Source organism: Coturnix japonica, chromosome 2, assembly GCF_054131305.1.
Source record: "Coturnix japonica strain WE chromosome 2, WE-NBRP24, whole genome shotgun sequence".
Lineage (NCBI taxonomy): Eukaryota > Metazoa > Chordata > Aves > Galliformes > Phasianidae > Coturnix > Coturnix japonica.
In genome coordinates this window covers 21,969,419-21,982,500 of record NC_140664.1, presented here as the reverse complement: position 1 = coordinate 21,982,500, position 13,082 = coordinate 21,969,419, and the positions used below count along the sequence as shown (strand labels likewise).

Here is a 13,082-nt window from a genome sequence, read left to right as displayed (position 1 = left end):
TAAGTGATATTCCTCAAATACATTAAAAAAAAATTCCCGATTTCAGAACCAAACAAAGCCCTAGATCCAAAACAATATTTTAAGGAAATTAGACTTTTAATCACAGTCAAGTGGCATCTTTAGCAAATATCCGGGTGTAAGTTCCATCCTCCCCCTCACTGACTTCTGTGTTTGGTTTTTCGGGGTCTTCTTGGCAAGGGCACATGCAGACATATGGGGGAAGAATAAATGTCCAGTTCTCGATTGCTCTTTGAGATTAAAATCAAATGTACAGGGCATTCTCAATTCGTACTGATTATACATACAGACTAAACCAGGTAATTACAAATACATGTGTTGGGGATGGTTTTTTTTGTTGTTTTTTTTTTAATTCATAAAATTGTTCCCATCTTTCAAAACACTTTTTAAAAAAGGTGGAATTACCAACACACAGAAACAGATGTTTCTGGTACTTAAATGTCGGGAATTCAGACTTCTTGTCTGGCATCACCTGGTTTTGATTCAGTATTCATTGTTTCAAGTTCATTTTGCTTAAACTCTGTCCAGTGCTGTAGAGGTAAAACCACAGTACCACCTCTGGGAATGAGTGGCTGTATTAGTCTTGAACACCTTTCCTTAAAAGATCTTTTATCCCCACAATGAAAAATAACTGGAGGTAATTTAGAACACTGTACACAAAGCACATGCACTTACAGACTTACTGACACATGCACAAAATGACCTGGCAAGGTAGTATTAGCTTTTCAAATGAATACATGGCCTCATTCTACTAATTGGAATGGAAACAAATTGAGGATATACCTGGATTCTCCCTTTTGCTATTTCAGTACTTGTCAAACATTGCATCATACTTCTGAAAGTTTCATTTTGCCAACCTGATCAGTAAACATATTGTGATTCTGCTCTGTATTTTTGCAGGCTTTCTACCTAACGCCATGCCTGCTGACCTTCTAGCTGTTTGTTTCCAGCTAAATTGCCAACCCTCAGACCTCTAATCTGAAAACAAATACACATGTACGAAATCTCCCCATGCAGACCTTTCCAAAAAGGCATTTTTCCTTATATAGAAGAAAGCTGGAGACAACTAGCATCTGTTTAGATGCAGGGAACCCTCCCTTGTGCAGATTTGATTGCAGCACTCAAGTACATGCTACCTGAACATTAAACCTTTTTCTATTCAAGTATCTGTTTAGTTAATGGAGGCCAGTTTCTGAGGCATCATCCTTTTTCCTTCCTTCTGAGGAAGGCATATCCTCACAGACAGAATTGTCCCCCAGACTTGACTAGAACCATCGAATGGCATTTGGGTTTCTTACCACAACACCTGTAATAATATTAATCAGAAAACAGTCATTTATGTTTTAGTAGTATAGGTTCAACTTTCTTATTAGAATAGTCATCAGTAAACTTATCAACCTATGTAGAACATGAAAAGTGATAAATAAGCACCAGATTTTAATGAAGTGACAAAGCCCTAAACTGCTTCTTTACATGATTACTTAATGTGTTCTACAGTGTCTGGTACGTGATTTTGTCCACTGAATGTATTCTTTATAATTTAACAGGTCATTACATCTTTAATGTAATTGTAGGAATAAAAGCACATAAAATGCAAGAATTTCAAAATGAATTTTATAGCTCACATTTACACACACAAAAAAGAATTGCATTTAAGAATTATGATGGTGTAAATTAACATAAGCAGGCACATATGCTACAGGGAGCTGGTACAATAGCATCTGCATTTGGCATACAGAACTCCCAGTCCTACCAAATCCTCACTACTGTGACCACTGGGTGCATCGTTCTCTGTATAAGCAGCGAAAAATGGCATTTGAGACAGAACTCAATAACCAAAGCTCTGGCAATGATGCTTTCTGTTCACACTGCTGAAGGAAAGCATCAGAGTCCACAGTCTACCAAAGAAAAACCAAGCTGAAGATGCTGGCCACTGTTCTCATGCACCACTTCCCGCATGTACCCAAGTTAATCGTCCAGACATAGTGGACAGAGCATGAGCTCATGGTGGGACTGACCATGCTCAAAGCATCTTCCCTTCTGGGAAGCTCAAGTGCTCAGTATGCGGCTAAGCAGGTATTCCTGTATCAGCCAAACGGAAGGTGAACTGCATGGACAGTATCTTGGATAACATGGGACAGTAGTGTCAGGTTGATGACAAGGTGACCATTACCATACAGAAGATATGGATACTGTATGAGGATATGACTATGCACTGTGTGACACCTGAATTAAGACTCTCTACCTCCCAGCACTGACAAGTCTCTGCCCGGAGTACCACCTATGCTAAGATGATGCACTTCAAATACAGAAAAAGAAATAAGGCAAATAAGGTACAAGAAAAGCTGTGAGAGTAATCAGATATTGAACACAAGCTATAAGAAAAGACCAAATAGACTGATACTGTTAAAGAGAGATGGCAGACTGAGATGTGACAGCAGCGTCCAAACGTCTCAGAGGCTACTGCAGACAGACAGGCAATAACCATTAATTATCAGGAAAAATAATGAGATGAAACATCTGTAGGAAAAACTGGAAAGAGATGTTGCAAAGAATCTTTTTAATGATTGAAATAAATTGCCTATGGGCACTGGAGAATCTCCATCACTAAAACACAAGCAAAGCGGGTATACTGCAGGATTATTACAGATAGAGCTGATCATGCACAGGGAAACAGTGTAGGGGATGTTCCAGAGCCTCTATTGGACTATTTTCTGTCTTCAGGGAGACACCTATTATACTGCACTTCCAGCTTCTGCTTTACAGATTTCCAGATGTAGCTAAAACTATGAGCAGAGCTGGATTACAGCTTTATTCCGCATTGATTTTCCTGTGAAGGAGTGAGGTTGTACAAAAGGCAAGATTCTCAGACTACATAATTCAATTTAACCTCACTACCTTGAAAATGCATTAATTCAATGAAATTGGGTAAATTACAACAGATGGGAATCTCACTCAAAATCTGTGCCACTGATCATATTTCATCCTCTTCTTTCAACCGACAAGGAACATCAGTCGTAGGTCAAAGCCTTATCTTAGGTCAGACTCTTAATTTTCATCCACTTAAGCTTCCATCTTTAAACAGCAGAACTCAGAAACTTCTGTATGCCATCATGAAAATTCTCAGAACAAAAGGTCTCCATTTCTGTGGTCTCCAATACCAGGACACGCATTTCCCAATAACTTCGCCCACCCCATCACTTTCATCACTGAAATATGTAATCACAATTGAGTGTTTGTCCTCCTCTGACACCTCCAGCTGAGACTCAGTGTAAGTTGGCTTGAAGAGGAAGGAAAAAAAACAAAAAAATCAAAAGCATCTGGATGCGCCAAAGAGCCTGTGAACTCTGAAAGTCCATAATGCAGTATTAAATGCTGTTTTATCATCTCCGACAAACTCCTCCAGTTCAGCAGGATAGAAATCATGTCTGGGTATGAAAAACATGCATTTTTTACAAGTTTGTAATCATTGCTTATCCCATGGCCCCTGTACAGAAAATAAATAAATAAATAAAAATTAAAAATAGTAATGAAAAAAAGCCAGCCACAACTACAAAGAAGAAGTTTTTGAAAATTCTGTCAAAAAAAGAAAAAAAATACATTGGTTCTTGGGAAATTCCCACAATGTTTCTGAATGCAGCACTCCTGACACAGATTCAAGTCGTTAGATGTTTCTCATAAAGTTACACCTTTCAGCGAACATTCAAGGCCAAGCCACTGTTTACTGTGCGATGTATACCTGTGTTATATGTCTGTGCTATCACAGAGAAGCTATGTCCTGAAAACAGAAGGGCAGAAAGTCATACTGTAGAGACATGCAAGCTGGCTGGCCAGGCTTAGCTTAGCAGCCTGAGGCTCTGCCAGATCTCACTTCACAAGCTGTCTGATCCTGTGCTGAACACATGGCTCTGGTGCCTCTGTACCACTCACCACTGCAGAGGACGAAGTGTTGCTTTCTAAGAGTTGCCCAGCCAAAAGAAAATTAAACATTAGCTGACATGAACAGATTCAACACCAGCCTAACAAATTGGGCTTGCCTGCATCACAGCATCTGATGCTCAGAGTCATGTTTGCTGGCACAGTCCTGGTCTCAATGGATTGGTCAGCAGAGATTGAGCCCAGCTGCTTTCAAAATGTCAGGTAAGTGTGATGTTCACGTACAACATAAGCTGCTGCAATATAAACAAGCCTTAACACTACAAGTCTCTTAAAAGCAGTGTTGGACCAGTCACACACTGTTTTATCTGATCAGATGTCAGCATCTGCTTTCAGGGGAGAACCGAAACATTTGTGCTCCTTCTCCATCCCCAGCCCCCATCCTGCTAAAAGCAAGGAAGAACACTGACTGTCAGATTTTTCTGTGGCATTTTATACCAGAACAGAAAGACAGATGTTTTAATTCGCCCCTCCTACAATCTGGGCAGTCTCTTTGCTAAGCTGCTCACCCTTACCATTAAAATTGATTTGCACAACAGTAGATTGCAGCCAAAGCAAGTACGGCACTCATTAAAGAGTAGGCTGCTCACACATGTTTCTGTACGCAGCCAAGTCAACTTCTGATGAATGGGTCATCTTTTGTCAAGCAACTGTAAGGAACTGGTAAAGAAATAATTTGCGGTTCAGAAACAATCATGCTGACAGGTAGGCCTTCTCTTGTCCTTTTCCTTTCTGGCTGCAGTGTGCTCTGCTCATTGGTCTTCAAACAATCTCATTGTGATAGCAGAAAATAATGACAACATCCCTGTCAATCACAAAAGCTTATGCTGAGAAAATCTTGGAAAATCTTTTAAAAGTAAATGCACAGATGCAGACAGCAGTTAAATCATACTGAACACTAACATAAGCAAAGGACAATAATTCAGAAAGGAACCGGGGTCAGAAATGAAAATTTTACTATGTAGCATGGTGATGCTCAACATATTGCAGAGCACTTCTTAAAATTCAAGATCCTCCCAAAAATTATACCTCCCCTTATTGGTCCTCTCACTGTTCTCAGTGCCCTTTACTTAGCTCTGGTCTGCTTAACACATCAACGTCACTGTTCTCTTGTAGTCACAGAGGTCACTTTTTCAGGTTTTGAGTATATACACACATACTTCTCTAAATCAGATCTCTCAAAGTTCTTGCTTGAGGACACTACATATTACCTGAACATGGCACTCATAAAAAAAATCTAGAGTCTTAGTTCCTAGATATGGCTTCAGGCTCTAGAGAAGACAGCAACAGAAATCATGCCACAAAGTCCTCAGAGCAGTGCAGCTCCAGGAAGCCTGTTAGGTCCAGGCTGCATTTTACTAAATAACAAATGAAGCTGTAAGGGAGAAATCTTGTGAACAGACAGGGAGTGGCTGCAGCAGATGAAATTTATATCAGAAACATTAGAAATGTGGTGCCAAATTCCCGTCTCCTTCCATAGTTTCCACTGCCAAAAGAATAAATGACACCCGTGGGAGAAATATTCTGTCAGGAACTGCATGGAGGTTATATAGCAGCCTATACTGAGCCCTCTTGTTGACTTTGCTGTAATATCCCAGCAAGGATAAGAAATGAGAAGCGATGCTTTGTCTTCCTCTATGCTTAGTAGCTGCTGCTACAACATCCTCATACCTGAAACCAGAGGCAGCCCTTGAAATACATTCTTACAGAGTACTGATGAAAGTTGTGAGAAGTGTTGTAAAAAGAAAACTTCATAGAGATTTCCAGTCTAGACAAATTAGGAGGGATATTCACAAATAGACTGAAAGATAATGAACAGCAAGGCAAGCGTGAAGTTTTACTCCTCAATCTCATTGAATACAAAGTCTTAACTTCAAAGGAACAGTTCTCCAACATTGACAGAACAATCTCCTGTCCTGAAAGATGAAGGAAAAGGCTGGTCCATTTTTACATGTTATCCAAAAAAAGCCAGCCAAAGGTAACAGGTGGTTGTAGGAAGCAGTGTCCTAAGTGGGTGGAGTCTGGCATAACTGGCAGCTGGAAAGGGACAAATAAAAACTGACCAGGCACATCTAGCTATTAGCCGTCAACTAAGTACCGCTGTCATCTGCCTTAAAATTAACCAAGCGTCTGTAAACACATACTGAGGTCTATTAAAACTTGCATTTGGCATCTCAAAACAGCCATACTGATGTGCTACTCATGACCACAGGGATGAAAATTGCAGGACGAGGCCATCAGAACTCGTTTGAAGTAGGTCCTAACTACATAGATTGCTCTAGGTCCAGAAGGCTTCTATCTTCCCTGAATATAAACAGCTCTGAGAACATCTGTAACCCTCTAAACAACATTTCATTAGAGTGAAATTATAAGAACTATTTGTCCCTTTTTTAATGTCTGGTTTCAAGAAACTCATAAGCAATTCTTGCTTATGTAAAGATGTCTGTTTTCACACAGCTTTCTCCTGAGGTATGACTGCTCAGGAGCGAATCACAGCACACAAACTCTCCAGTCTGTGTGTACGTTTACTTGTGGGAGAATGGGCTGTATGTACTGGCACATAAGGTCTTCATCTGTCTTGCCTATGCTACATCAGTTCACTAAACATATTTAATCTGCAATTTCCTCTTAGGCATTTACCTTTGGAATTTTGGTTTTGATAATGGGAATTTCTTGTATATGTACACATTCAAAATGACAGGTCTTTAATGATGCTAAGTCAGACAAATGCCCTTTCAATGAACACAGCGCAGGAAAAATGTCCTTGAATATCTTAGATACAAAATGCCAGTAAATTGAATTTATGTCTCATTTAATCTGCAATGGAACAGTTAGCGCTTTAAAGGGTACATACTCTTCTCCTGGTCCCTTTCTTCCTGACAAACTTTCAGAGGCTGCAAATCAATTCCTTTTGTCTCCTTGTTATTCATCTGCTACACATTAAGGAGAACTTTGGGCATTCAATGATCCCACAATAGTCTTTCATCTCCAGAGAAGCCTGGTATGAATTAAAAACTTACGCTCCCACAAATTATAGATGCATACTGCAGCATGCCATTGGCTTATCTGCTCATGACTTTTGCCAGTTTTCTCAGCATGCTGCAGCTACCTTATGTGCATCTTTCAACTTAAGTGACTCTTCTCCAGTGCTGTCCACGCAGACCAGCAGAACTGCTTTGACAGCATGTTAATCCATGTCCCCACACAATGGGTATTTCTATCTATACTTTTTCCAATTGTGGCTTCATTACAGCCAAGATCCTACTGCAAGAACAATAAATAGTTACAAAAGTAACATTCTTTCATTTGATGATTGTATAAAAATAACATTTTACTGATTTCTGTCATGTCTATTTTTAAGGACAGTTTGAACTTAGGACAATATTTATTGTCTGCAATAGATGTAAAATTCTGCAGCACTGGTAAAACACACCCTGGTCTTTTTTTCTCAGCTTCCTGCTATTGGTGCTGCTGTTTGTTCACTCCTCAACTCTCTATATCCAGCAGTCAAATTAACACAATCAAATTAAGGAAACACTTGTAAATCCACATTCACATGCTGTACTACAGGAACCATCATCTTTTCCAAATAGCTTCTGTAGCCATTGCCCTCCCCTGACAAGTTTTTAACCATCTTGCTCTACAACCAGCTCTAATCTCTTAAATTACTATTTCTTTGCTTAAATTAGATTTCAGTGAGAAGCATTTTCTACCAAACCATCTTGTTATCTACTACTCGATATCAGCTCTTGGAAGAGCTTTAAAATAAAGGTAGTGAAAAGCTAAATTAGAGGAGAAAGGTGCACTATGTCTAACACTGAATATCAGTTAAAAGGTGACACTGCAGCCCAAGTCCATTAGCTATTTTGAACAGACATTACCAAGAAAATTTGGGGTTCAGTATCTGCCTATAATACATGCCCAAAGCCAATGAGCACATAATTAATAGCATGCACTGAATCCTTATGCCACATGAATTGTCTGTGCCAGCTGGATTACAACTAGCTCAAATACACCTAAGCTTTGCAGCCACATGTCATCCTGATTCCTGCTCCAGGTTACTGTACAGATCCTATTTTCCACTGGTATCACAATGGTTTGCAATTCTTTGAACTCAAAGACATTAAAATACTTGAGAGAATGGAAGACAAAGACATGTACTCTGCCTTCCCAAATAGCAGCTGTTACTAATTTTTCATCAGAGGAGGCAAAGCAGGTTCAAGCCCTGACAAAAGCAACCTCCTAGCATGGGGCTGCTAGCTGGCGAAAGCATTTAGAGAGGTGGCTGGCCAGCAAAGACCTTACTTACCTCGCTTGAATCCTCCTGCTGATTGATAACAGCTAGTGCATCCTCTGCAGCCTGGCGCTTGGCTTCGGCAACAGTGCGCTCCATCTTGGCTCTCTCGGAAGTGATCATGTCATGAGCTTTCCTCTCGGCTTCTGACACTGCCTTCTGCAACTCTGCCATTGCCTGACGTTTTACTTCATTGACAGCTTCCTCTGCAAATGAGGGAAGAAATCTTTGTCAGCACAGGATGCTTGGTGCAGGGCTATGCAGGGCTAAATCATGGCATCTTTGTGTTGAGTAGGATGAAGGTCAACCTGGCTCCTAACAACTCTTCAAGACTACCCAGATGTTTTACTTCCCCAACACCAAAGCTCTCACAAACCTCTAAAATTCATGTTGTTCATGGTATTTTTATTCATGGTTAACATTTCTTTAGATACAGACTTTCCAGGTCTCAAGGGCATTATTTATGTAATCTGGAATATTTTATTCAGAAAACTGAATTATAGAATCATAGAATGGCTTGGGTTGGAAGGGACCTCAAGGATCAAGTTCCATCCCCCCTATCACAGGCAGGGTTGACAACCAATATTGCTTTTGCAGTACATCAGATCTACAAATATGTTTGGCAAGAATTATTACAAAAGAAATAATATGACATTTTCAGAATTGTATCACTTAGCTCTGAAAATAACAACAGGATTTAATCATTAAATTTTTCTTTCTTTATTTTGTTTTAAACTTCTTTTTAATAATTAATACATGGAACACCCAAGAGTTTTTTAGAAGAATTTTAAATTCTTGGTTTAATACTTTTTTTCCTGGATATGTACTTTTAAAAGCTAAAATTACAATTTGTTTCCTTACAGTCTTTTCACCTACTGATCTCTGCAGTCCTTTGCAGACCAATATTTGCACTGCAAAGACCACTTCCCAATGCTGCCAAGCCCTGAGCACCCCAAAGCCAACATGACTCCATAGCACAATTAACCCTGAGCAGGGACGGACTGCTTCATTACGCACAAAGCTTCATGTTTTTGTAAAATAACTAAGTCACCATGAGCTTTTTCTTCAGTATCTACTAGTGTCATATCTTTTATTCCAGAAAACATGCATTGTCACAAATTAATTATTTGGATTTTGATGAAGGAAGAGTGCAAAGATTTTACTAATGAACAGTCTCTTAATTGACAACTAAAACAAGTAATTTCTTTTTTTTTTTCCTAATTAACTGCTCTAATTAACAAGGATACCATCCTCCTCCTGAATTAGTTTATCTAATTTTCATCTTTATTCAAAGCAAAATGACAATGATTAATTGAAAATTTAATAAGCAGTAATTATTAACTTGGCAAACCTAGTACCAATTAACACTCTATTAAAACTAATTATGACATGTTTCATTCAAGTGTTTGCACTTAATTGTTTCATCCACTTAAAAACCACCTTAATTAAATGTTCTGTTTAATTAAAAACATAGATTTCTAATAAAAATGTTTTACTGTAGATTAAAATTTAAGTACTACAACTGTGTTATGGGTTTGAGTTGAGGGCTGTATCACATGTATTTGGGTGCCTGCACATGTACATACACCTAACTCTTACACAGAGGTACAAAGTCAGTAGCTCTCCTGAGTTTTAAAGTATCATACCTCTCTGTATTTGTTATTTCAAAAAAATGTGCAACACAAAGCCTCTGTTTTCAACAACAGCACAAAGTACAATTGCAAAAGAGACTTATTTTCAATCCACACACCCACTGAAGTTGCATTAATTAAAATGAAAAAAGCATTCTATTATTTGATGTATGTATGACAGTGAGAAACATGTCAACTGAGTTTTTTGGGGTAGGAAGGGAGAGATTAAGAGATAAAACTTATGCCTTTATTTTTATGAGGCTGAAAATATGCCCTTATATTACCCTACCATAAATGTTGTTTAGGGGAAAGCCTCAGGAGAGAAAAAAATCATATCCTTCAACCACACAGCCAAGGCTTAATTTACTTTGAATATTCAAGGTGAATTAAAATTCTATCTAAGTGGCAATACAGGACAATAATTTTTGCTTACGATCAAAGCTGCAGCTAGACTAATTGTCTATGCAAATCAGGCAATTTATATTTAAATTATGCATTCCTATTCTAGTCCCACAGGCACACACAGATCAGCAAAGGGAATTGGTAGGACATTTGCAAGGTGCTTGAATATTTATTACCAACTGCAAACATTCACTGATCGTGAGAAAAGAAATATACACAGGCAAAAATACAGATGCAGTTTTATTACCATTTTCATAAAAATGAGGCAACTTAAATACAGACATTTTGCGTCAATGAACTGCAGTTATTAACAAAGCAAATTTCTTTAAGAAAATCTGTATTCTTGATGGTATTTACTATGGAGGAGAAATTAACTTTGTATGGCATGATACACTTTCAATATATAATATAAGCGTAGTCATCTGCTGAGATGTTTGTAGTGCTTAGAAATGCTAGTTTGAACAACTGTTTTAAACTGGATGCAGAGTACCCCAACATTTTACAAAGACTTCTAATGTTACAGTTTTTAATCCTATCTAGCTACATTTGTTCAGCCCAGATATAGAAACTGAATCATGTATTTTCACTTCTTTTGCAATGCTTTTGAGTGTATGAAGTATTTATGAGGCCATATCTCAGAAGAAAAGGAGTAATACCTTATGCTATAGTACAAACTATGGATTGGCATTTCCATTACTTTTGACAGCATAATTTGTGTAAAACTGAAGTGAAAGCAAAGAGTTAAAGCCTAGTGCTTTTCAGTCATTTCAATATAAATAGCCAAAAACTCTCATCATCCATTTTCTCACATCTCCTTAAAAGTTTCCAGTACCTACAGATATTTCATAGGCATAGAAAGGCTTCATAGCTTCAGATAAGGACAACAGTGATAGAGAAGACCAAGAATGAAAGCTTCAGAGAATACTGCTACTTTTTCAGAGAAAGGAAAAGTGATTAGATTCTAACATCTGGAAACATGAATCAATAAATTTTTAAATTAAATATCTAAGATGTATTTAAGTGCATCTTTCATTTTCTAGGTTGTGCTAAGCAGTCTTAGTATAATTTCTCTAGGTATTTTCAGAATGCAACTGAAATCTTTCACTTTCAATAGCACTAAATTATGAAAGAAGCTCCAGGGAACAGATAGCTTATGTGGAATAGATGGTACTCAACATGATCAGAGGTCCCATAAGTTGACTCAGAAAAAGTACTCAACTCATCATTCACTGCTGCATATAACTCTACATGACTCACCAGTCAGTTCCTAGTCACTTTACTTGTATCATGGGCACAATAGATCCACAAGAGAATCATAGAATCAGAGAATCACAAGGTTGGAAAGGACCTACAAGATCATCTACTCCAACCGTCCTCCCTTTACCATACCTACAGAAAACCACTAAACCATATCTCCCAGCTCCCTATCCAGACACTTCTTGAACACTGCCAGGGATGGCAACTCCACCACCTCCCTGGGCAGGCTATTCCAGTGCCTGACCACTCTCTGAGAGAAAAAGTTCCTTCTTATGTCCAGTCTAAACCACATCTTATACAACTTGTGGCCATTTCCTCGGGTCCTGTTTGTTGCCTGGCAGAAGAGGCAAAAAGCGAAAGTGATGGGCAAGGATGCAGTACTGTGTCAACCATGACATTTGCATCATCTTCTTTTCAGGGTGACCAGAGTAAAGAAGACCACTGGGAATTAGTATCACGAGTTCTCTCTCCTTCATACTACAAAATGCATGATTTCTTTCTCAGAAATACCCTGGAAAATGTACTTTATTGTCTCTGTATGTGAGAGTATGTTCATTCTATGCCTGCTTGGTAATTCTAGCACTTCCCTGTGGACTGTGATTAGCAGCAGCTGTGTGATGGTGGATAGCTTAAAGACACACAGAAAGAAGCAAAGACAGCAACCGACAAAGGACTAGGAACACCTCAGTATCTGACAAAGAGAAGCACTTCCAGAGAGCAAATCATCTAATCTGTGATATGGCTGATCATCTTCACATGCCTGATTTACTCTTGACTACTAAGGGTACTGAGAATTTGTCTTGGACTCTTCATCTGAATAACTATTATTAAATGAGAGTAATCGGGACACTGACAACTTCCCACTGACAAAACTGAATTGGGTTCACGTGACTTTATTTTACAAGGTGTTAGATACTACATATTTGTACCAACATCACAAAAGTATGTGCTTCACTTAGCATATTTAATGAATCACAATCTCCAAAAGTTTAAAGGGAATTTATTTCTCATATGATTTGCCATTTCCATTGATTTTGAGGGTTCCTTATTAACTGGCTTTACGTCAAATTCTTACAATTCAATAGATTCAGCTTCCCAATCAGACATTTACACATAACTCAGCTGTCTACATTTTAGTCTTTATGGTCATTTGAAACACCAAGATACTCACACTGAAATAGCAAAAATGACTGATGAGAGATTTGCAGACTTCTAGACCAGCAGTAGCAGCCATGCCAAGAAACTGCACAGCACCTCAAATGGCACTAGAGACTCAGCCCACAGACCTGAACCGTGCTTTTACTTCCTTGAACTGATTCTGAACCCTTTGAGACTTCCAACTTCAAGCACAGCCTCTTAAAAATGAATGCCAATGATTTACTGACAGTATGATTTCTGATATGTTACTGATAGGTGTATACAACCTCTATCAGGTCAGACTTCTTTAATTCTCCAGTTCACAGGCATACTTACTAAAGGGAATCTTACTGAAAGCCACAACATGAAAACGGTGTCCAGAAATGGGACCAAAGAACAAAACTTTG

General features: G+C 38.5%; 1 protein-coding gene across 12 annotated transcripts in view; it reads right to left on the bottom strand.

Annotated features, from left to right (window-relative positions):
- RUNX1T1 (RUNX1 partner transcriptional co-repressor 1) overlaps positions 1–13,082 on the bottom strand; it is a 108,108-nt gene that overhangs the window by 3,509 nt on the left and 91,517 nt on the right. For all 12 annotated transcript variants that reach the window (XM_015855920.3, XM_085537223.1, XM_015855918.3 and 9 more), the window contains one exon: positions 8,264–8,454. In XM_015855920.3, the coding sequence (XP_015711406.1) occupies positions 8,264–8,454 (191 nt within the window). The remainder of the gene's footprint in view (positions 1–8,263; positions 8,455–13,082) is intronic.